Genomic DNA, 22,094 nt, shown 5'->3' on the forward strand with positions numbered 1-22,094 from the left:
TAAGTGTTGGTGTGTGTGAGAGAGACTCAGTGTAAGAGTTGATATGTGAGAGAGACTCAGTATGAGTTAGTGTGTGAGAGAGAGAGAGACTCAGGGTAAGTATTAGTGTGTGTGAGAGACTCAGTGTAAGTGTTGGTGTGTGAGAGAGAGACACAGTGTAAGAGTTGATGTGTGTGAGAGAGACTCAGTGTAAGAGTTAGTGTGTGTGAGAGAGAGACCCAGTGTAAGAGTTGGTGTGTGTGTGAGAGAGACTCAGTGTAAGAGTTAGTGTGTGTGAGAGAGAGACTCAGTGTAAAAGTTAGTGTGTGTGTGAGAGAGACTCAATGTACGTTTGTGTGTGTGTGAGAAAGACTCAGTATGAGTTAGTGTGTGTGTGAGAGAGAGAGAGAGACTCAGGGTAAGTATTAGTGTGTGTGAGAGACTCAGTGTAAGTGTTGGTGTGTGTGAGAGAGACTCAGTGTAAGAGTTGATATGTGAGAGAGACTCAGTATGAGTTAGTGTGTGAGAGAGAGAGAGACTCAGGGTAAGTATTAGTGTGTGTGAGAGACTCAGTGTAAGTGTTGGTGTGTGAGAGAGAGACAGTGTAAGAGTTGATGTGTGTGAGAGAGACTCAGTGTAAGAGTTAGTGTGTGTGAGAGAGAGACTCAGTGTAAGAGTTAATGTGTGTGAGAGAGAGACTCAGTGTAAGAGTTAGTGTGTGTGTGAGAGAGACTCAATGTACGTTTGTGTGTGTGTGAGAAAGACTCAGTATGAGTTAGTGTGTGTGTGAGAGAGAGAGAGACTCAGGGTAAGTATTAGTGTGTGTGAGAGACTCAGTGTAAGTGTTGGTGTGTGTGAGAGAGACTCAGTGTAAGAGTTGATATGTGAGAGACTCAGTATGAGTTAGTGTGTGAGAGAGAGAGAGAGACTCAGGGTAAGTATTAGTGTGTGTGAGAGACTCAGTGTAAGTGTTGGTGTGTGAGAGAGAGACACAGTGTAAGAGTTGATGTGTGTGTGAGAGAGACTCAGTGTAAGAGTTAGTGTGTGTGAGAGAGAGACTCAGTGTAAGAGTTAGTGTGTGTCTTTATGTGAGAGAGAGACTGGGTGTAAGAGTGTGTGTGAGAGCGACTCACACACACACACACTTTTACACTGAGTCTCTCTCTCTCTCACACACACACTAACTCTTACACTGAGTCTCTCACACACACTAACTCCTACACTGTGTGTGAGAGAGACTCAGTGTAAGAGTTAGTGAGTGTGTGAGAGAGACTCCGTGTAAGAGTGTGTGTGTGTGTGAGAGCGAGAGAATCAGTGTAAGTTAGTGTGTGTGTGTGAGAGACTCAGTGTAAGAGGTAGAGTGTGTGTGAGAGACTCAGTGTAAGAGTTGGTGTGTGAGAGCGACTCAGTGTAAGAGTTAGTGAGTGTGTGAGAGAGACTCAGTGTAAGAGTTGGTGAGTGTGTGAGAGTCAGTGTAAGTGTGTGTGTGTGTGTGTGTGTGAGAGAGAGAGAGACAGTAAGAGTTAGTGTGTGAGAAAGACTCAGTGTAAGAGTTAGTGTGTGTGTGAGAGAGACTCAGTGTAAGAGTTAGTATGAGAGAGAGAGAGAGACTCAGTGTAAGAGTTGGTGTATGTGTGAGAGGGAGACTCAAGTTGGTGTGTGTGTGTGAGAGAGAGACTCAATGTAACAGTGTGTGCGTGAGAGAGAGTCAGTGTAAGAGTTAGTGTGTGTGAGAGAGACTCAGTGTTAGTGTGTGAGAGAGAGAGACTCAGTGTAAGAGTTACTGTGCGTGTGTGAGAGAGACTCCGTGCACGTTAGTGTGTGTGTGTGTGTGTGTGAGAGAGACTCAGTGTAAGAGTTGTGTGTGAGAGAGCGAGAGAGACTCCGTGTAAGAGTGTGTGTGAGAGAGAGAGACTCAGTGTAAGAGTTGTGTGTGAGAGAGCGAGAGAGATCCGTGTAAGAGTGTGTGTGTGAGAGAGACTCAGTGTAAGAGTGTGTGTGTGAGAGAGTCAGTGTAAGAGTCTGTGTGAGAGAGAGTCAGTGTAAGAGTTAGTGTGTGTGAAAGAGTCAGAGCAAGAGACCCTCTGCCTAGCCCAGGTGGTGGCTACCCCGAGGAGCCCCCCCCCTGTGCCTGCATCGCTGAAGTGACCCCCGGGTCTCCCCATTGATTCCTATAGGAAACCCGACGCCTGTTTGCACTCTGCACCCGGCCGCCCCCGTGCTGCTGAGGGTGTACTTTCTGTGCCTGCTTGCCAAAACTGTACAAGCTATTGTGATTATTCAAAGTTCCTAGAATACGTGAGTGAAATTTAAAGTACTGCTTGTAAATCTTGAACCTGTGGTTCTAAAAATAAACTAAGAAAATATATTTTTCTAAGTAAAAACCTATTGGCCTGGAATTTCTTTGAGTGTATTTTCTCATTTATTGCCTGTGTGTGTACAACAAAAGCTTAACACTACTCCTTTGATAAGCCTACTGCTCGACCACACCACCACAAAATAGAGCATTAGAATTATCTCTTTTTGCCACTATCGTACCTCTAAGGGGAACCCTTGGACTCTGTGCACACTATTTCTCACTTTGAAATTGTATATACAGAGCCAACATCCTACACCAGTGAACAGGGTCCGCATCAGGTTGTATTCCAGTCCAGTCAGATGCCCCAAGGGTGTAGATGAGAAGCGCAGATGAGAGCAGCACTTACCTGCTCAAAACTGCTGGTAGAGGCACCTGTTCAGCAGGAAAGTTGGGGGTGATTAAGCAAGAGTTTCTTTTTATAAGTCTTCTCAAGCTTGCCAAGGTTCCGGGTAATGCTCTGATTGAGGTTAGATGCCAGTCAGAAGGCCATAGGGAGTGGTAAGGAACTCTGCCATAGGCACCCGTCCTTCCATCTTCCTTTGCCTGCGGGAGCTGTACTTTGGGGTAAGGACGGGATGGGAGGGGCGGGCACTGCTGCGTGCTGTATACTAGACGTACAACAACTGTATACTTAGAATTTACAAACGGCTGGTTGCCCTCTCCATGTAAACAATTAGGAACAAGATGCAGTACCTGCTCTATTTTGTTATTACTGAGATCCAAGTTGACCAAAGAATAGAGTTTGTTGAGGCCGCTGAGGTTTTCCAACAGATTCCCGGCTAGATTCAGGGTCTTGATGTTCCCAAGCCGTGCATGAGCGCCTTCCAGGGTCTGCAGCTTATTGTACGACAGGTCGAGATGAATGAGATTGTACAAGTGCTACAGAAAATGGGCGAGAAACAGGAACAGTGGTTAGAAAACATTGATATTGATACCTGAGGCATGAACATGATGCAGACACCTTTTCTATTCCCCATGACCCTTAGAAAGCTTTCTGGCACTCGCAGCCCATTGCGTTGTATTGCAACAGTTAAAAAGCACTCATGGGCCCTATGTGGGGCGCTGAAGTGCTTCCTACACGAGTAGCAAGCTACACAGTGTATGGTGTGTGGTTGTAAGTGTGTTGTCTTTGTTTTGATCCTATGTGGTAAGTGCTTCCATGTGGGTGAGTGCTTCCATCGGCGTAAGTGCTTCCATGGGGGTAAGTGCTTCCATGGGGGTAAGTGCTTCCATGGGGGTAAGTGCTTCCATGGGGGTAAGTGCTTCCATGGGGGTAAGTGCTTCCATGGGGGTAAGTGCTTCTATGTGGTGCGCGATGACCACTGGGTGTGGTTGTCATGTTATGAGACGCAGCACCTAGCAGTGTGACTCATGAAGCGTGAGAGGTGTAGGAAGCTGGCTCATTATGTCATATACCAAAATGAGGTATACCGTGCAGAGTCCAGGGGTTCCCCCAGTGAGTGGCGGGGCTTGGCTCTAGCACCCCTAAGGAGCTCTCTTAGGGAGGAGTGGGGCTGAGCAGCCTTAGGCTTATCAGAGAGGAGTGTTGGGCATCTGCAAATACACACAAGTCAATAAATGAGACATACAACTGTAGGAGGCTGGACTGGCTTGTAGTGAGTACCAAGGGGTACTTGCACCTTGCACCAGGCCCAGTTATCCCTTATTAGTGTATAGGGTGTCTAGCAGCTTAGGCTGATAGATAATGGTAGCTTAGCAGAGCAGCTTAGGCTGAACTAGGAGACGTGTGAAGCTACTACAGTACCACTTAGTGTCATATGCACAATATCATAAGAAAACACAATACACAGTTATACTAAAAATAAAGGTACTTTATTTTTATGACAATATGCCAAAGTATCTTAGAGTGTACCCTCAGTGAGAGGATAGGAAATATACACAAGATATATATACACAATAGCAAAAATATGCAGTATAGTCTTAGAAAACAGTGCAAACAATGTATAGTTACAATAGGATGCAATGGGGAAACATAGGGATAGGGGCAACACAAACCATATACTCCAGAAGTGGAATGCGAACCACGAATGGACCCCAAACCTATGTGACCTTGTAGAGGGTCGCTGGGACTATTAGAAAATAGTGAGAGTTAGAAAAATAACCCTCCCCAAGACCCTGAAAAGTGAGTGCAAAGTGCACTAAAGTTCCCCTAAGGACAAAGTAGTCGTGTTAGAGGAATAATGCAGGAAAGACACAAACCAGCAATGCAACAACTGTGGATTTCCAATCTAGGGTACCTGTGGAACAAGGGGACCAAGTCCAAAAGTCACAAGCAAGTCGGAGATGGGCAGATGCCCAGGAAATGCCAGCTGCGGGTGCAAAGAAGCTTCGACTGGACAGAAGAAGCTGAGGTTTCTGCAGGAACGAAAAGGGCTAGAGACTTCCCCTTTGGTGGACGGATCCCTCTCGCCTGGGAGAGTCGTGCAGAAGTGTTTTCCCGCCGAAAGGACGCCAACAAGCCTTGCTAGGCGCAAATCGTGCGTTTGGCGTTTTTGGACGCTGCCGGGGCCCAGGAGGTCGCAAATTGGACCTGAAGAGAGAGGGGACGTCGAGCAAGACAAAGAGCCCTCACTGAAGCAGGTAGCGCCCGGAGAAGTGCCAGAAACAGGCACTAACGAGGATGCGTGAAACGGTGCTCGCCGAAGTTGCACAAAGGAGTCCCACGTCGCCGGAGACCAACTTAGAAAGTCGTGCAATGCAGGTTAGAGTGCCGTGGACCCAGGCTTGGCTGTGCACAAAGGATTTCCGCCGGAAGTGCACAGGGGCCGGAGTAGCTGCAAAGTCGCGGTTCCCAGCAATGCAGCCCAGCGAGGTGAGGCAAGGACTTACCTCCACCAAACTTGGGCTGAAGAGTCACTGGACTGTGGGGGTCACTTGGACAGCGTCGCTGGATTCGAGGGACCTCGCTCGTCGTGCTGAGAGGAGACCCAAGGGACCGGTAATGCAGCTTTTTGGTGCCTGCGGTTGCAGGGGGAAGATTCCGTCGACCCACGGGAGATTTCTTCGGAGCTTCTGGTGCAGAGAGGAGGCAGACTACCCCCACAGCATGCACAAGCAGGAAAACAGTCGAGAAGGCGGCAGGATCAGCGTTACAGAGTTGCAGTAGTCGTCTTTGCTACTATGTTGCAGGTTTGCAGGCTTCCAGCGTGGTCAGCGGTCGATTCCTTATCAGAAGGTGAAGAGAGAGATGCAGAGGAACTCGGCTGAGCTCATGCATTCGTTATCTAAAGTTTCCCCAGAGACAGAGACCCTAAATAGCCAGAAAAGAGGGTTTGGCTACCTAGGAGAGAGGAAAGGCTACTAACACCTGAAGGAGCCTATCAGCAGGAGTCTCTGACGTCACCTGGTGGCACTGGCCACTCAGAGCAGTCCAGTGTGCCAGCAGCACCTCTGTTTCCAAGATGGCAGAGGTCTGGAGCACACTGGAGGAGCTCTGGACACCTCCCAGGGGAGGTGCAGGTCAGGGGAGTGGTCACTCCCCTTTCCTTTGTCCAGTTTCGCGCCAGAGCAGGGGCTAAGGGGTCCCTGAACCGGTGTAGACTGGCTTATGCAGAATTGGGCACATCTGTGCCCAACAAAGCATTTCCAGAGGCTGGGGGAGGCTACTCCTCCCCTGCCTTCACACCATTTTCCAAAGGGAGAGGGTGTCACACCCTCTCTCAGAGGAAGTTCTTTGTTCTGCCATCCTGGGCCAGGCCTGGCTGGACCCCAGGAGGGCAGCTGCCTGTCTGAGGGGTTGGCAGCAGCAGCAGCTGCAGTGAAACCCCAGGAAGGGCAGTCTGGCAGTACCAGGGTCTGTGCTACAGACCACTGGGATCATGGAATTGTACCAACAATGCCAGGATGGCATAGAGGGGGCAATTCCATGATCATAGACATGTTACATGGCCATATTCGGAGTTACCATAGTGAAGCTACATATAGGTAGTGACCTATATGTAGTGCACACGTGTAATGGTGTCCCCGCACTCACAAAGTTCAGTGAATTGGCTCTGAACAATGTGGGGGCACCTTGGCTAGTGCCAGGGTGCCCTCACACTAAGTAACTTTGCACCTAACCTTTACCAGGTAAAGGTTAGACATATAGGTGACTTATAAGTTACTTAAGTGCAGTGTAAAATGGCTGTGAAATAACGTGGACGTTATTTCACTCAGGCTGCAGTGGCAGGCCTGTGTAAGAATTGTCAGAGCTCCCTATGGGTGGCAAAAGAAATGCTGCAGCCCATAGGGATCTCCTGGAACCCCAATACCCTGGGTACCTCAGTACCATATACTAGGGAATTATAAGGGTGTTCCAGTAAGCCAATGTAAATTGGTAAAAATGGTCACTAGCCTGTCAGTGACAATTTGGAAAGAAATGAGAGAGCATAACCACTGAGGTTCTGATTAGCAGAGCCTCAGTGAGACAGTTAGTCACTACACAGGTAACACATTCAGGCACACTTATGAGCACTGGGGCCCTGGGTTACCAGGGTCCCAGTGACACATACAACTAAAACAACATATATACAGTGAAAAATGGGGGTAACATGCCAGGCAAGATGGTACTTTCCTACAACAACTCAAGGAGATCTGCACCAATTTACAAATATAACCAGTATCTTTATATATGTTTAGGCACCAGAATCAATACGATCAGGTGAGTACATTTTGCAATAGAAATTCTTGCAGGTTTAAAAAGCAGACAGTGCAATTATTTGAAACTGCAATGTTAACCTATGGAGGAAAAACATACGACAAACAGTGACTCAGTGACATAGAGGACCAATCTTCTAGACTTAAGCTGAGTGTGGGGCAGGGTCCTAGGCCACACCAACAGATCGCCTCGGGCGGCCGGGTGCAGAGGTGTAGTTCAGCATCGGGTCACAAAGGCACTGCAGGCAGGGACTGAGGGTCCAGTTCGGGTGAGCCAACAAGGGGGTTCAAGACTTGCGCTGCTCAGGGGTGGGGGGACACCTTTGATCCTCTTCACCTGGGGCCAGGACGGCCAGGTGTAGAGGTGTCCTTAGGCATCTGGTTTCGGTCACCAGAGCAGTCGGTGTAGAAAGAGGCTGCAGGAGTGGATGGGGGGTCTAGCCCGACAAGTGGGCTTAGGTTTCACAAGGCTGGGAGCAGACACCCTTGGTCCTCCTCTGTCCACGGTGTCGTGTAGAGAGGTGTCCTAATGGGTCGGTCCTTCGTCTTCAGGTCACTCGTGGTAGAGGGGGGAGCCTGCACAAAGAGGATGCAGGTGTCGTTGGGAAGGTCACAGTGGGGAGACCCCAGGTGAGCTTAGTCTCTGGACGGTCTGGGGACCATGCTGGGCACCTTTGACCTACTCCGACTCTGGCTAGGGGGACAGGGGTGCAGTGGTGCTTTCCGGTGTCGTGTTTTGATGGTCCGGAGTCCTTTCAATTCTTCTTAGGTACCTGCAAGATGCAGGGAAGGAGGTCTGCTACACCACAGGAGTTACTGGTGCTGGCGTGAAGGTTGGCAGTCCTCCTGGGCTTTTGAAGGCACAAACAGCTTCAGGACAAGGAGCCTTTTTCGCAACTCTAGAAGTTGGCAGGCTGGAAGGAATGGTGCAGAGTTAGTAACTGGTCTTCAGTTCTCAATTTTAGTGTCTCTGGAAAGTCCTTATTTCAGGTCAGCAGGATCTGATTTTCTGGTGCCAGGGACTCCCCTAAATGCTGAATTTAGGGGCAGTAGGGGATTGTAGGGTAGTAGTCAATGGGATACTTATCCCTTGGGTCACCATGCCCCTGGATCCGTCAAGCTAAAAATTAATCTCCTGTACTATTCAAAGTCCTTAATGAGTTTGTAATTCCTAGAGTATTCTCAAGACAGTCAGGCGCCACAGATACTTTGTATTCATTGGCAGATTATTTTAAAGAAAAAGTGAATAATATTTACTGGACATCCCGGGCCACTCTGAGGAGAGTGATTCCAGCTTACCCCACCTAGTGGCGGCTCAAGCTTAAGTGTGTTCAGAGAGTTTTCTCTGGAAGAAATTAAATTGGTTGTTTTATCTGTCAAGTCTGGACCCCCCTCAGATATCTGCAGCCCTCTCTACCCAGCTGGCCCTGCCATCTTTTCATTATTTAATTTATCTGTCAATAGAGGAATAATTCCAGTTTCCTGGAAGACGGCCCAAGTGAGCCTGATCCAACCTCTAACTACCATCCAATCTTGCTGCTTCCTTTACTGGGTAAGCTTCAGGAAAGACTACAAACAAACAACTTTCGAAGTACCTAGAGGATAAGAACATTCTGGACCCATCTCAGTCGGGTTCCAGACCTGCACACAGTAGAGAGAGCACGGGTAGCAGTCACTGGCCATGTCGGAAGGTCTTTAGACCTTATTCATGCTAGTGCTGTTAGATGTGTCAGCAGCGTGCAAACCGGTCTCCCAACCCAGGTCACTTCGTAGATTACAGGATAGTGGAATTCACGGGGCAGCGCTAAACTGGCTTGGCTATTTTCTTTCGATAGGAATTCAAAGTACTGCGTTGGGTTCCTTTAAGGACCATAGCATGGTGCTGCGCTGAGCGCTTTTCCTAGTCCCTGGCTTTCAACATATACGTTGCTACACTTGCAAAGATTGTAAGAGACTTTGGTTTTGAAATAATATCAAATGCAGACATGAAGCTTGTAGTGTCCTTTGACAAAGACGTGTAAAAGCGAAAGAAAGCTTTTCAGCTGGCATATCAGTGTAGGAAAGTGCCATCTTTCTGACACGGTTACCCCCAGTTTGTGCCTGATGTCAGGGTGTTTGGACTGTAGTTGACTGGGATCCTGCTATCCAGAAACCCGTGACTCTGCTCTCTCTCCTACATTTCACTGTTTGTTATTTTTCACATCCACAATTGGTGACTGGTGCACCCATGTAAGTCCCTAGTGCATGATACTTAGATACCCATGGCACTGGGGGTACGAGGGGTCCCCTATGGGCTGTGCATGTATTGTGGCACCCATAGAAGTCCATGGAAACTGACTGCAGGCCTGCCATTGCCTGAGCTGAGGTGAGCAGCTAAAGCTAATCCAGGAGCAAGTTAAGCACTGGTAATACCCTGGGGCTGAGGGGCCTACCAGAGGGGTGACTTATGGTGTCGAAGTTCAGTGGTTAGGTTCGGCAGTGTAAGGGTGCATTGACTTTTAGCTGCACCAAGACATGCAGCCTGCAACAGCAGTCTGTGCGCTCGGTGAGGGGTCCCCAAGTGTGGAACAACACATGCTGCAGCCTTTGGGGATCCTCTTTGGTGCCCATGCCCTAGGTACCAGGGGTGCCATTTACTAGGGACTTACAGGGGGCCAAAGGTATTCCCAAAAGGGGACAGTTGCAAGTTTTAGGGATAGAGATCTGTCACTTTCAGTAAAAATTGCATCGTGCACCTGGCAAAAAGTGTGGGGGTGACTATGTAAAAAAGGGGCTCTTGCCTACAAGAGGTGCACAGTGTACGGTTTTGATTACGCCAACGCTGTGAACCCCTCTGCAGGTCCCCTTATGGGTATTTATGTGCATCATCCTCTTAGTAGGTCAGTGCACTGGGCTGTCCATTTTTAGATTTTTGTTTATAGTCCTGAGCAGGCATAGCTTGGAGGGAGACATCCACGATTGGCCAGCAGCACGGGGCAGATCTCTTCACTTATTTCATGGCTGTTCAGCTCGGGATGGGCTATTGGTTGCTGGGCAGGTGCAGTACTGGCCAATGGACGTGACCCGGAGCAGGTTAGTCTTATGTGAGTGTAAGAGTGGCGAGCAGAAAAATGGAATTATGAAATGTAGGTGATTGTTTGGCTGTCCTGCTGCGCCAAATGGAAAACAAAGTGACTTGTTTTGATCTTGATAACTCTGAATTTGACTCCTCACAGCGAGAATGAGTGTAGCAGCATCCTGAGCAGTCCCCGGGGAGGAAGCATTTCATAATGTAAGATGGACAACATCCAACAAGGCAAGCGAAACGTTAAGACAATGCACGAAGGCTGCAAAAAAAAGCCTCTTCTGCTTAGGTGCATCTGTCACACACTGTAGGAGAGATTCTGGGCTTCAGGAAAGGGCTCATGGTAGTTCTCAGCTCTAGAATAATACCGGGCAGAGCGTACCCAATGGTTCCCACGACTGAGCCTTGCAGAAGGCACTCACTCCCTGAAGAGCTCTCCCACCTAACATCAAACTGCAGGCATTCCTGATGAGACGTTAGAGTGGACCAGAGGAGAAGTTACCTGCCTGTAATGCCACGCTTGTGCACTTCACCTGTCCAGGATTGCCAGCCCTACAGCGGTTACCTACTCGCTGGAGCTCACAATAAAACATTAGTAACTGCAGTAGGAAGCAAAGTAACCTCTACAGAGACCATCAAACATCTCTTCATCTACACACTAATGACAACCGGTTTGCAGGTGTCTTCACCGGAGGGGACAGTGAGTCTGGCAAAGACCATGCAATGTAATGGAACTTAAGGTGGATTTGTAGAGCCTGCTTGACACCCGTGAGGTGACCTAGATGACCTTTGGCCTCGGACAACACATCTTAACCTGAACACCCCAAAACAGAGCTCCTCATGACCTCTGCCGCTCACTGCAACACTCCTGTGAAAACTGCTCATGCAATGAATCTGCTCAAATAAAACCCCACAAATGTCAAGAATGAACAGTCCTTGGGCCTTACACTCAACAAGAACCTGGATTTGTCGTCTCACATGACCAGCTAAATCAGAGAGGCCCAACACCAAACCCGATTCTCACAGGGAATCAAGTCACGCATGCCGGATGGATGCTTCGGACAGTGACACCATCACTAGCCCTTCCCAAGCCGGGATACGGCGGCTCCTTGCTGACCAGCGCCCCCACAGTCCACTGGAGCCAGTAAGAGCTGCCCCTTCCAGCAGCTAGGCCAGCTCCAGGTGGCTGAAGATCAGATCATGGTGCGGCAATCTTGAGCACCTGAAACATGCCTGCTGTAGGAGGCTTCTTCAAACCCACCTGCACGGTGCATACGCCATACATTGCAATGCAGTGGAGAAGTGTGGCACAATGGTTAGAGCGGCAGACCCTGAAGCAGAGATCTGGCCCGGGACCAGGGTTCAATTCCCACCTCGGCGGGTCTTGGGCTCAATTTCCTCAGACCTGATAATTCTCACCTCGGTGCCTAATCTAATTAATGGGTCCCACTCTGCAACTCTGGGCAATAGCTTGCTTAATCTCCACAACGGCCCCAACAGCGCTGGGATGCCTGGCTTCACCCTGGGGGTGCTCAGGAGTGGGCACCTCACAGGGAAAAGCCAGGAGGGGTTCCACAGCGGTATGAGTACAGCGCCTTGAGACCCTAACGGGTGAGTAGTGCGCTATACAAGTACGAAGTTTACAGTTTACAGTGAGTTATTGTTTCAGAAACCAAGTCTCCTGAGGCGCTCGATAGCCCAGAAGCAGAGGGCTACTCCAGATGGAGATTCTGCTCTCTATAGACACAATAACTTTGATGCAAGGTATTCGGTGACGGCAATCTTTAGTCGACTGGTGATGCTAAGGGTGCCGGACATTATGAGCACCATATTAGATTCCAGTGAACTCCCATTTATAATCCCAGACTGATCATATGACCTCTCCTCTTCGTCTCTCATTTTTCTTCTAAAGAGCACGGGCGGCGTTTAAGGACTTTAGTGCCCAGCGTAGACAGAAGCAAGTCACTATCCTAGAGTCCAGTATACGACCCTAGTCTCCAGACTGCCATGGCACACAGAAGACTGACTGGGCGGTTCTTATATGAAGTACCTTGAAGATTTGGTAACCTTACAGGAGGGGGTTAAAGAGTATTTACCAACACCAGCCGCCTCTCTTTAATGTTTCTCTCTGAAACCAATGTGACTTAAAGTCTCCTGCTGAACAGTGTCCTGTGGATTCAGGACACTGAAACCCCAGTAGCCTAATTAACAGGAGAGCAAGAGCTGGATAAATGAACCAGTGGCAACCCCAAATAGTCACAATGGGCACCATTTGGGCCCCCTATTCACTCTGGATGGTGGGTCTTTGGTTACTGCTTTAAACTCAACCTTGAAGCCACAGTTTCCGAGAAAGTGTGCAGCATATACTTGCCAGAGGTGAAGCACACAAGAGAGACCTGGAAAACACATGCACTCTGAGGGTGCTGAACCAAAACGAAAATGTAGCTCTCTCAAAGTGAGCTGTGGAAAGACAAGTCAGCCAGTCAAAAGGAGGGCAGGGGGCTATGTTCCAGGGAGGGAGAAACACAAGAACTCTGTTGTGACTCACTGACCCCCACTGCAACAATAGGTGCAACAATGTAAAACTCGGTGAACTTTAAAAACAAGTTCACCAATCCAGATTTAACAAAACTGATGTGTTTGAAAGTAACTGGTCTGAAAACTGTGGCTCAGCATGCAATGAAAGAAGGTTGAATAAAAAGGTGTCTGAAGAACTGCTGAGGGTCTCTAAAACCACTTGTAGGTCTTATGTCTGGTAAATTGCAAATACCGATGCGCAAGGATCAGCAAAACTAGATGACTAAAACCACCCAGACACTGGCGGAAGCTCAGAATCCTTTCCCATGGCCAGGGCGCAGATGTATTCCTTGGAAATTGCATGTGTTGCTCAGCAGCTGCCTGGCCTTTCTTGGTGTGTATGTGTCTGCAGAGCCCTCTTGATCCATCGTTGTGATGGGTTCACCTACCCTTAATCTACCCGCACCACGTCTGGAAACTAGACTGACAGATACAAATAACACCACAAAATTATTCGTTGTAATGTGCAAGCTAAGGCCATGCTGGACAATTGCGTCGTCATTTGTGAAATTGAGTCACCTGACCAAATCGTAATAGCTATAGAGTCCCTCGTCCATTTGATATTTTTCGGATGAATAATTACCCCCACACATCTCAGGGGACACACTCTTGACTACAGCCTGCATTACTTAGGTTTGCAGTGAACCATCTAGTACAAGTGCAGATTTAATGAAACAAACTGTGCGGAGACGAGGAGGCGCTCACCTGGAGGTTGTCGATCAATGATATCTCGTTGTGACTTAGGTCAAGGAACTCAATTCTCGGAGTCAGCCTCTGTAGAGAAAGCAGAAATACTGTTCAAGGTCACAGAGCGAACGAGCTGTTGGGATACAGGCAGGTGGATTTTATCTTCTAATACAAGCTTTAGTATCCACTCAGGAGATCAACATGCAAGTGTCTGTAAAAACCACCCCGAGTGTATGTACACAATACATCCAGCCACGAGGACCTAGCGGCTGATGACGCAAGCCTCTACATCCACGCGTGTTGGCCGGGATGGCACCATTGATGACAATAGGGACCGCACACTTCTTGGCTTTACTCCTGAACAGACCTGGCCACAGTTTTACATCTGCGGTCTGGGGCAGTCAGAGGGGGGATAATCCCACATAACTCAGCACATTGTTCCAGGACTTCGGCCCGGGCCTTGCTCGCTTACCACTTGTACTGCAGAAGTTACACAGAGGTTCTTAGCCCTCACATGCCTGGGAAACCCTTGAATACTGTAGGAAGTTGGCTCTGTATGTGCTATTTCAAAGTAAGGAATAGCATGCACAGAGTCCAAGGGTTCCCCTTAGAGGTAAGATAGTGGCAAAAAGAGATAATACTAATGCTCTATTTTGTGGTAGTGTGGTCGAGCAGTAGGCTTATCCAAGGAGTAGTGTTAAGCATTTGTTGTACATACATTCAAATTCTACATGTAATATCTCATTTGAAAGGTATTGCAGGTAAGTACTTTAGGAACTTTGAATAATCACAGTAGCATATATACTTTTTACATAAAACACAATAAGCTGTTTTAAAAGTGGACACAGTGCAATTTTCACAGTTCCTGGGGGAGGTAAAGTATTGTTATTTTTAACAGGTAAGTAAGTCACTTACAGGTCTCAGTTTTTGGTCCAAGGTAGCCCACCGTTGGGGGTTCAGAGCAACCCCAAAGTCACCACACCAGCAGCTCAGGGCCGGTCAGGTGCAGAGGTCAAAGAGGTGCCCAAAACACATAGGCTTCAATGGAGAGAAGGGGGTGCCCCGGTTCTAGTCTGCCAGCAGGTAAGTACCCGCGTCTTCGGAGGGCAGACCAGGGGGGTTTTGTAGGGCACCGGGGGGGACACAAGTCCACACAGAAAGTACACCCTCAGCAGCGCGGGGGCGGCCGGGTGCAGTGTGCAAACAAGCGTCGGGTTCTCTATGGATTTCAATGGGAGACCAAGGGGTCTCTTCAGCGGTGCAGGCAGGCAAGGGGGGGGGCTCCTCGGGGTAGCCACCACCTGGGCAAGGGAGAGGACCCCCTGGGGGTCACTCCTGCACAGAAGTTCCGCTCCTTCAGGTGCTGGGGGCTGCGGGTGCAGGGTCTTTTCCAGCCGTCGGGAAATGGAGTTCAGACAGTCGCGGTCAGGGGGAGCCTCGGGATTCCCTCTGCAGGAGTCGCTGTGGGGGCTCAGGGGGGACAACTTTGGTTACTCACAGTCTCGGAGTCGTTGGAGGGTCCTCCCTGAGGTGTTGGTTCTCCACCAGTTGAGTCGGGGTCGCCGGGTGCAGTGTTGCAAGTCTCACGCTTCTTGCGGGGAGTTGCAGGGGTCTTTAAATCTGCTCCTTGAAACAAAGTTGCAGTTCTTTTGGAGCAGTGCCGCTGTCCTCGGGAGTTTTTTGTCTTTCTTGAAGCAGGGCAGTCCTCAGAGGATTCAGAGGTCGCTGGTCCCTTGGAGAGCGTCGCTGAAGCAGGTTTCTTTGGAAGGCAGGAGACAGGCCGGTAAGTCTGGGGCCAAAGCAGTTGGTGTCTTCTGTTCTTCCTCTGCAGGGGTTTGTCAGCTCGGCAGTCCTTCTTCTTGTAGTTTCAGGAATCTAAATTCTTAGGTTCAGGGGAGCCCTTAAATACTAAATTTAAGGGCGTGTTTAGGTCTGGGGGTTAGTAGCCAATGGCTACTAGCCCTGAGGGTGGGTACACCCTCTTTGTGCCTCCTCCCTGAGGGGAGGGGGGCACATCCCTAATCCTATTGGGGGAATCCTCCTTTTACAAGATGGAGGATTTCTAAAAGTCAGAGTCACCTCAGCTCAGGACACCTTAGGGGCTGTCCTGACTGGCCAGTGACTCCTTGTTTTTCTCATTATCTCTCCTGGACTTGCCGCCAAAAGTGGGGGCTGTGTCCAGGGGGCGGGCATCTCCACTAGCTGGAGTGCCCTGGGGCATTGTAACACGAAGCTTGAGCCTTTGAAGCTCACTGCTAGGTGTTACAGTTCCTGCAGGGGGGAGGTGTGAAGCACCTCCACCCAGAGCAGGCTTTGTTTCTGTCCTCAGAGAGCACAAAGGCTCTCACCGCATGGGGTCAGAAACTCGTCTCTCAGCAGCAGGCTGGCACAGACCAGTCAGTCCTGCACTGAACAATTGGGTAAAATAAAGGGGGTATCTCTAAGATGCCCTCTGTGTGCATTTTTTAATAAATCCAACACTGGAATCAGTGTGGGTTTATTATTCTGAGAAGTTTGATACTAAACTTCCCAGTATTCAGTGAAGCCATTATGGATCTGTGGAGTTCGTTTTTGACAGACTCCCAGGCCATATACTCTTATGGCTACCCTGCACTTACAATGTCTAAGGTTTTGCTTAGACACTGTAGGGGCATAGTGCTCATGCACCTATGCCCTCACCTGTGGTATAGTGCACCCTGCCTTAGGGCTGTGAGGCCTGCTAGAGGGGTGACTTACCTATGCCACAGGCAGTGGGAGGTTGGCATGGCACCCTGAGGGGAGTGCCATGTCGACTTAGTCATTTTCTCCCCCCCAGCACACACAAGCTGGCAAGCAGTGTGTCTGTGCTGAGTGAGGGGTCCCTAGGGTGGCATAAGACATGCTGCAGCCCTTAGAGACCTTCCCTGGCATCAGGGCCCTTGGTACCAGGGGTACCAGTTACAAGGGACTTACCTGCGTGCCAGGGTTGTGCCAATTGTGGAAACAATGGTACATTTTAGGTGAAAGAACACTGGTGCTGGGGCCTGGTTAGCAGGGTCCCAGCAAACTTCTCAGTCAAGTCAGCATCCGTATCAGGCAAAAAGTGGGGGGTAACTGCAACAGGGAGCCATTTCTTTACAAATACTCTAGAGCTTCCTGGGAGGGGCTGGTGGTACAAACCTGGGATTGCACTCTGGTCTGTAACTGACCCCTTGGGAGTAGGGCAGGAGTAGTCGAGAGACGCAAGAACCGGGCAAAGCCATCTTCTCAGTTTTCTGGAACAAGTGGTTACAGAGGAACCGGAAACGCAGCAGCTGGAGAAGCACTATAGAGCAGCCCGAGTAGGGATTCTCCATAAACAGAGCATAGAACATATTAAGTGGAGACACCATGTGCGTGTGATATCAGGGGTGAGCGGTGCAGTTGGAGACTCAACCAGCAAGATTTGTATGTTCCTGCATCTGATTTATCTGGACATCACCGAAGACCCAGACATATCCGCCTCGCATCCACCTACCCAAACATCTAAAACATACAATATACCTTGGGATGACAAGAAATGCCAGCTGCATACTCCTTCAGGTAGACTTCTACTAAAGTACGAGGCATAAACCCATCCCTGAAGCCTGAGAATGTGGGCGTTCACGACCTGAGTTTATGTTTTACAAGGACAATACACCAGCCACTGTACTCGTGTTATGCGCTCCTAGGTACACTTCCCATTAGTAACTGACCATTTGTGAAAACATACATGTGTACTCCTGTAAACCAGGTACTTCAGGGCGCCTCTTGGTACAACCTTCACCTACAGCCAATATTTGTAGAAGATGAGTACTCCTGTAAGCCAGGTACTTCAGGAGGCCTACTGGTATAACCTTCACCTACAGCCAATATTTGTAGAAGATGATTACTCCTTTAAGCCAGGTACTTCAGGAGGCCTCCTGGTACAACCTTCACCTACAGCCAATATTTGTAGAAGATGATTACTCCTGTAAACCAGGTACTTCAGGAGGCCTCCTCGTACAACCTTCACCTACAGCCAATATTTGTAGAAGATGAGTACTCCTGTAAGCCAGGTACTTCAGGAGGCCCCCTGGTATAACCTTCACCTACAGCCAATATTTGTAGAAGATGACTACTCCTGTAAGCCAAGTACTAGAAGATGAGTACACCTGTAAGCCAGGTAAGTCAGGAGACCTCCTGGTATATCCTTCATCTACAGCCAATATTTGTAGAAGATGAGTACTCCTGTAAGCCAGGTACGTCAGGAGGCCTCCTGGTATATCCTTCACCTACAGCCAATATTTTTAGAAGATGAGTACTCCTGTAAGCTAGGTACTAGAAGATGATTACTCCTGTAAGTCGGGTACTTCAGGAGGCCTCCTGGTATAACCTTCGCCTACAGTCAATATTTGTAGAAGATGTCTGACTAGACTTTGGGTCTCCAATCTCAATCCTGGATTACCCGATTCAGGAACTTAAGACCTGCAGAGTCACAATAGCGGACGTTGCAATCCAAGAGATGACACAGAGGGAACCTCCACATAGCCCTTTGTGATGGTACCTGTGTGTCTGACACTGCGAGGAAATACTCTCCTTCTGACAAACATCAATCCTTGTAACGGAGCTCATGTTTTAGTGAAATATGAATTAACTGCTGCACCCCTGTTGCTGTTGGATTAGAACAGCCTCTCGTTTCTACGCTGTTCGTACAGATGTGAAGGAACCAAGGGACTGAGCAGGTTACCAGAGGAGAAGGAACTAAGGGACTGAGCAGGTTACCAGAGGAGAAGGAACCAAGGGACTGAGCAGGTATCCAGAGGAGAAGGAACCAAGGGACTGAGCAGGTAACCAGAGGAGAAGGAACCAAGGGACTGAGCAGGTAACCAGAGGAGAAGGAACCAAGGGACTGAGCAGGTAACTGGAGGAGAAGGAACCAAGGGACTGAGCAGGTTACCAGAGGAGAAGGAACCAAGGGACTGAGCAGGTAACTGGAGGACTGCACCAAGGGCAGAAAGTAATGAGAGCGGGACAGCGGAGCTTGGATAGCCTCATTACAGGGAAGGTCCTGGAACTGAAGCTACCCCATGGTCAGTATCCCTTGAATCTGTCGTCAAACAGACCCGCAGACCGCAAAGCACAGTCAAGTTGAAGGTTGTTCTTGTGGTTAATGTATAATTAACAAACATTCTGAAATGTAGATTGAGGATTTACACGATAGAACTGTATGTGGGCTTGGTCTCCTAAAGGGGTAACCCTCACCCTGTGAACCCCAGTGTCAAGGCAGCCCTGCACCATTATTTGAAGGTCTGGGCTTGAACCTTGAGAGTTCCAATTTTCCAAAATTTCAAGCATATAAATTTGTGAAAAAACTGTGTAGGCTTAACTTCTAATGATTATGTTTAAAAGCACCAATTTTTAAAAACTCAATGAATTTGAAGTTGGAATTGAAAATGTATACACCATCCCCCCCCCCTTTTTTTAAACTCCCAATGACAATCTTTGCAGGCTGACTTCTAGAACTCTGTTTGTTGTGAAAAAGATCCAATCTCTTTTTAATGGAATGAAAACTGAAGAAATCCCAAACCAAGTTGGATATGGGAGCAATAAAACCATTTTACTATTAACCAGACACGAGCAATGAATGAATGATCTATAAGCTTAACAATGAGATGTTAGCAAAGGAGGAGACTGAATTTTAGAACAGTGAAGACTTTACCAACGAATCGTCAATTTGGGAGATGCGATTGTGGCTCAAGTCAAGCGTCGTCAGAGCGATCCACTTTGGGACAACAGCAGCCGCCGGAAGGTCCGGAGACATCCCCTCGGGTTCCCATTGGTCAAACTCCAGCGCTTCGGGTACCAGGATATCCTGTGAGGGCACCAAAAAATACAAAGTGGGGATCCACTCTTTCAGTCGTTGGTTAATTATCAATTTCCAAATTAACGTTTTAGGTTAAACCGTCAATCAATTTGATCAATGGAACTATGCAAAAATAATTCAATTTGTTTAAATCATGTTGTTCAGTAACTTTGGCAGACTATAGGACCCAACTAAAGATGTGTAAAAATCTATTGCTCTTTGTACTTCCCAGTATCAATTCTAAATGCCTCATCAGGTGATCCATGTGATTTTAAATGCACAAACCATTCAAGAAACAAGTAATCCCTGGTGTGGAATCTGCTACCAGACCTGGCTATGTACTCGCTCAGCAATCAATCACCTATGTTCCAAAATACCACTTTAGGCCCTCGTTTGAATGTGGATGGACTGGTCTGTCCTTTGTAGAGTTCCACCCCTCCCATATGGCTGAGAATATTTGCTGAAAGTGCTTCTGCAGACTTGGAGCAGCTTTAGTGGACCTGCATGTGGTGGCCAGCCCATCGAGACAAGGCAGCATCACAGACTGGCCTTTCATTCATTGTGCCCAAAGGGCTGGGGGTTTCCTTTCAGTTTCTTTTGGGGGTGGGCGTCAATGATCTTTATTCCATGTATGTTACGACTCTGTCGTCCCATTTCTAGGGGGCGCTGTAAGGGGACTGTCGGAAGCCTGGGAATCACCTTAGAAACAAACAGGAGTCAGCAAGGGACTCTAGATAAGTGTTTCTTTTCTCCATGGTACACTTGTGTAGTGCTACATTTGCTTCCTGGGACTGCAAATCCCATAATGCACAGCCTGGTAGTCAAGAAAGCCCGGATTCTGTTTCCCATTGTATTCTATGGGAGAAGTCCAGTTGCTCCTTTTCACCGGATCCTCTACTCCAGGACTTACAAGTGTCTGAAACTACACACACCTGTGACCTCTCCTGTGCAGCCCAGCTTGGAACTGCTTATAAGCAGCCATTTCCTCAAGATCCCAGTCGTGCATTGGAGTTCGATTCCTTTGTGCTACAGACCCCTTGTCGGATGGTGTTCCAGCTTGATCCCGTTTCCTGTTTCTCTGCCCTGCTCCTGATTGTTCCAGCCAGAGTCTGCCGCCCTATCTCTTACCCTTGTACCTGTTTGTTTCTTCCAGAGCCTGCTCCCTGTTTCTCCGCCCTGCCTTGTTTCAGCCTGAACCTTCTCTCTGTTTCCCAGTCCTGTTTACTGCTCATTTCCTACTCCCTGTATTCCAGCCCTGTCCTTGCCTGTTCCAGCCAGAGCCTACTCTCAGTTTCCCAGTCCTGTCTCTGTTTGTCCCAGCCAGAAGTTTGCGCCCTGTTTTCAAGTCCTAGTCCCGCCTTTGCTTCAGCCTGAGCCTGTTCCTAGTTCTTGCCTCTGCCTCTTAGTTTGTTCCCTTCTGTTTCTTCTTGGTTATTTGTGTCTGGTAAGTGTTCTATCAGTCTTCACCAGTGTATAAGTGTCCTCCTTTGTACTGGGGTTGGCTCCTGGGTTCTAGGAGGCAATCCTAGCCCCCATCCTCGTCTAGCGTTATACTTTGTCTTTCGTGCCTAACAGTGACAGTGTGCTATTGCTGTTTTCTCAGGAATCGCCACTGTGTTTCCAGCTGGACCCACAAGAGCGTGTCCTGTGTATGTAAGTACTATCTTTGTTTGTGCTCTAGGGACCAGAGACAGAATCACTTCTGCTGCCTCCTTTCTATGGGGCTGGCAGGGTGCCTATCTGGAAGAGCAAACTGCACAGAGGCATTGAGATTCCCTGTCACTGTGGGAGGTTCTGCACCTTACTCTGTGTACAAACCCAGCGTGTTTGTCCATTAGTAATCTGTTTCCTGTTTGTTCACACAAGGGTTACTCTGCTTTTACTTTCCTGTTTCCTGTGTCTGTCCTTTCGATGTATGCCTTTAGCTGCTCTTCTGCCCCAGTACACTACCTCTTTAGGATATTCGGTAACCTCAAGGGGTGTCCCAACCAGAGTCCTGATCAGACCCGCCCGAAACCGTGACAATGTATGGTGGACCAGAGCTTGAAAATCAAAGCAGACCCAGCATTGGAAGACCTGCCCTGAGAAGGCAAAAAAGTTAGTCCTCAAGAAGGGGCCCCCAAACATCAATCTGGTTGGGACTCTGCTGTACGGAACAAAGGGCCTGCAGCACAGGAGCACAGCACCGCCTAGGTGTGCCAAGGAACACAAGTGCACTGATCAACATCATCAACTAGAAGCCTTTTGTCAAAATCAGCATGGCTTTCTGCAAACTACCAAACTGATGCACTGAACTTACCTTCATTGACGTGGCTGAAAACCTCACGCTTATGGTGGCCAAGGTCTGCTTCGAGGATGTTAACCCTTTAATGTGCTCGGCATCACACTCCGTTATCTGTAAAGAGAAATATCTGCATTAAAACATTCCATTAAGTTCAAAGTCCAGTTTCTTGTCTGAGTGCTACATGGAAATGCCTAGTGCCCTGTCAGTTTTATAAAGTAACTAAGCCATGTTGGAGGCTGCAGGCGAGAGTAACTCGTGCAAAAACCCTACAAGTCGTTGCAGGCTGTAAACCTGCTAAAACCAAACACCATTTCTACCTCCTTTCACAACATTAAACAAGCTACCGGGCAGCTCGAGCCCTCAATCCTTACACTTAAGCTGTGCTTAATCTGAAGAAGAAAAAAAATAATGAAGTGCCTGGGCCAAACTCTCCCACGCGACTTCACTGCAGCTGGAGAAACCCACACGTTAATTTAAACTGCAGGTTTACGGCCGGGTTTACCATTTTGTACAGATATAATAAATACTTAAAAGTCCACAAATGTTTTATGCTTAAAAATACATGTCAGAAATGGCCCTTTCTGCAGGTTCTCCCCAAACGTCTTGTCTTTCTCCTATTTTTCTGACCCTGTTTTGTTGCTTTTAG

The 22,094-nt window shown here is 48.4% G+C and overlaps 1 protein-coding gene across 4 annotated transcripts in view; it reads right to left on the bottom strand.

Moving 5' to 3' along the window:
• The window catches only part of NISCH (nischarin), a 246,820-nt gene that overhangs the window by 105,282 nt on the left and 119,444 nt on the right, over positions 1-22,094 (bottom strand). For all 4 annotated transcript variants that reach the window (XM_069206092.1, XM_069206093.1, XM_069206095.1 and 1 more), the window contains exons 7-10: positions 21,464-21,559; positions 19,021-19,173; positions 13,341-13,409; positions 3,032-3,217 (exon numbers count right to left, since the gene is read on the bottom strand). In XM_069206092.1, coding sequence (XP_069062193.1) covers positions 3,032-3,217; positions 13,341-13,409; positions 19,021-19,173; positions 21,464-21,559 — 504 coding nt within the window. The remainder of the gene's footprint in view (positions 1-3,031; positions 3,218-13,340; positions 13,410-19,020; positions 19,174-21,463; positions 21,560-22,094) is intronic.

The sequence above is a fragment of the Pleurodeles waltl genome, chromosome 9 (assembly GCF_031143425.1).
Source record: "Pleurodeles waltl isolate 20211129_DDA chromosome 9, aPleWal1.hap1.20221129, whole genome shotgun sequence".
NCBI lineage: Eukaryota > Metazoa > Chordata > Amphibia > Caudata > Salamandridae > Pleurodeles > Pleurodeles waltl.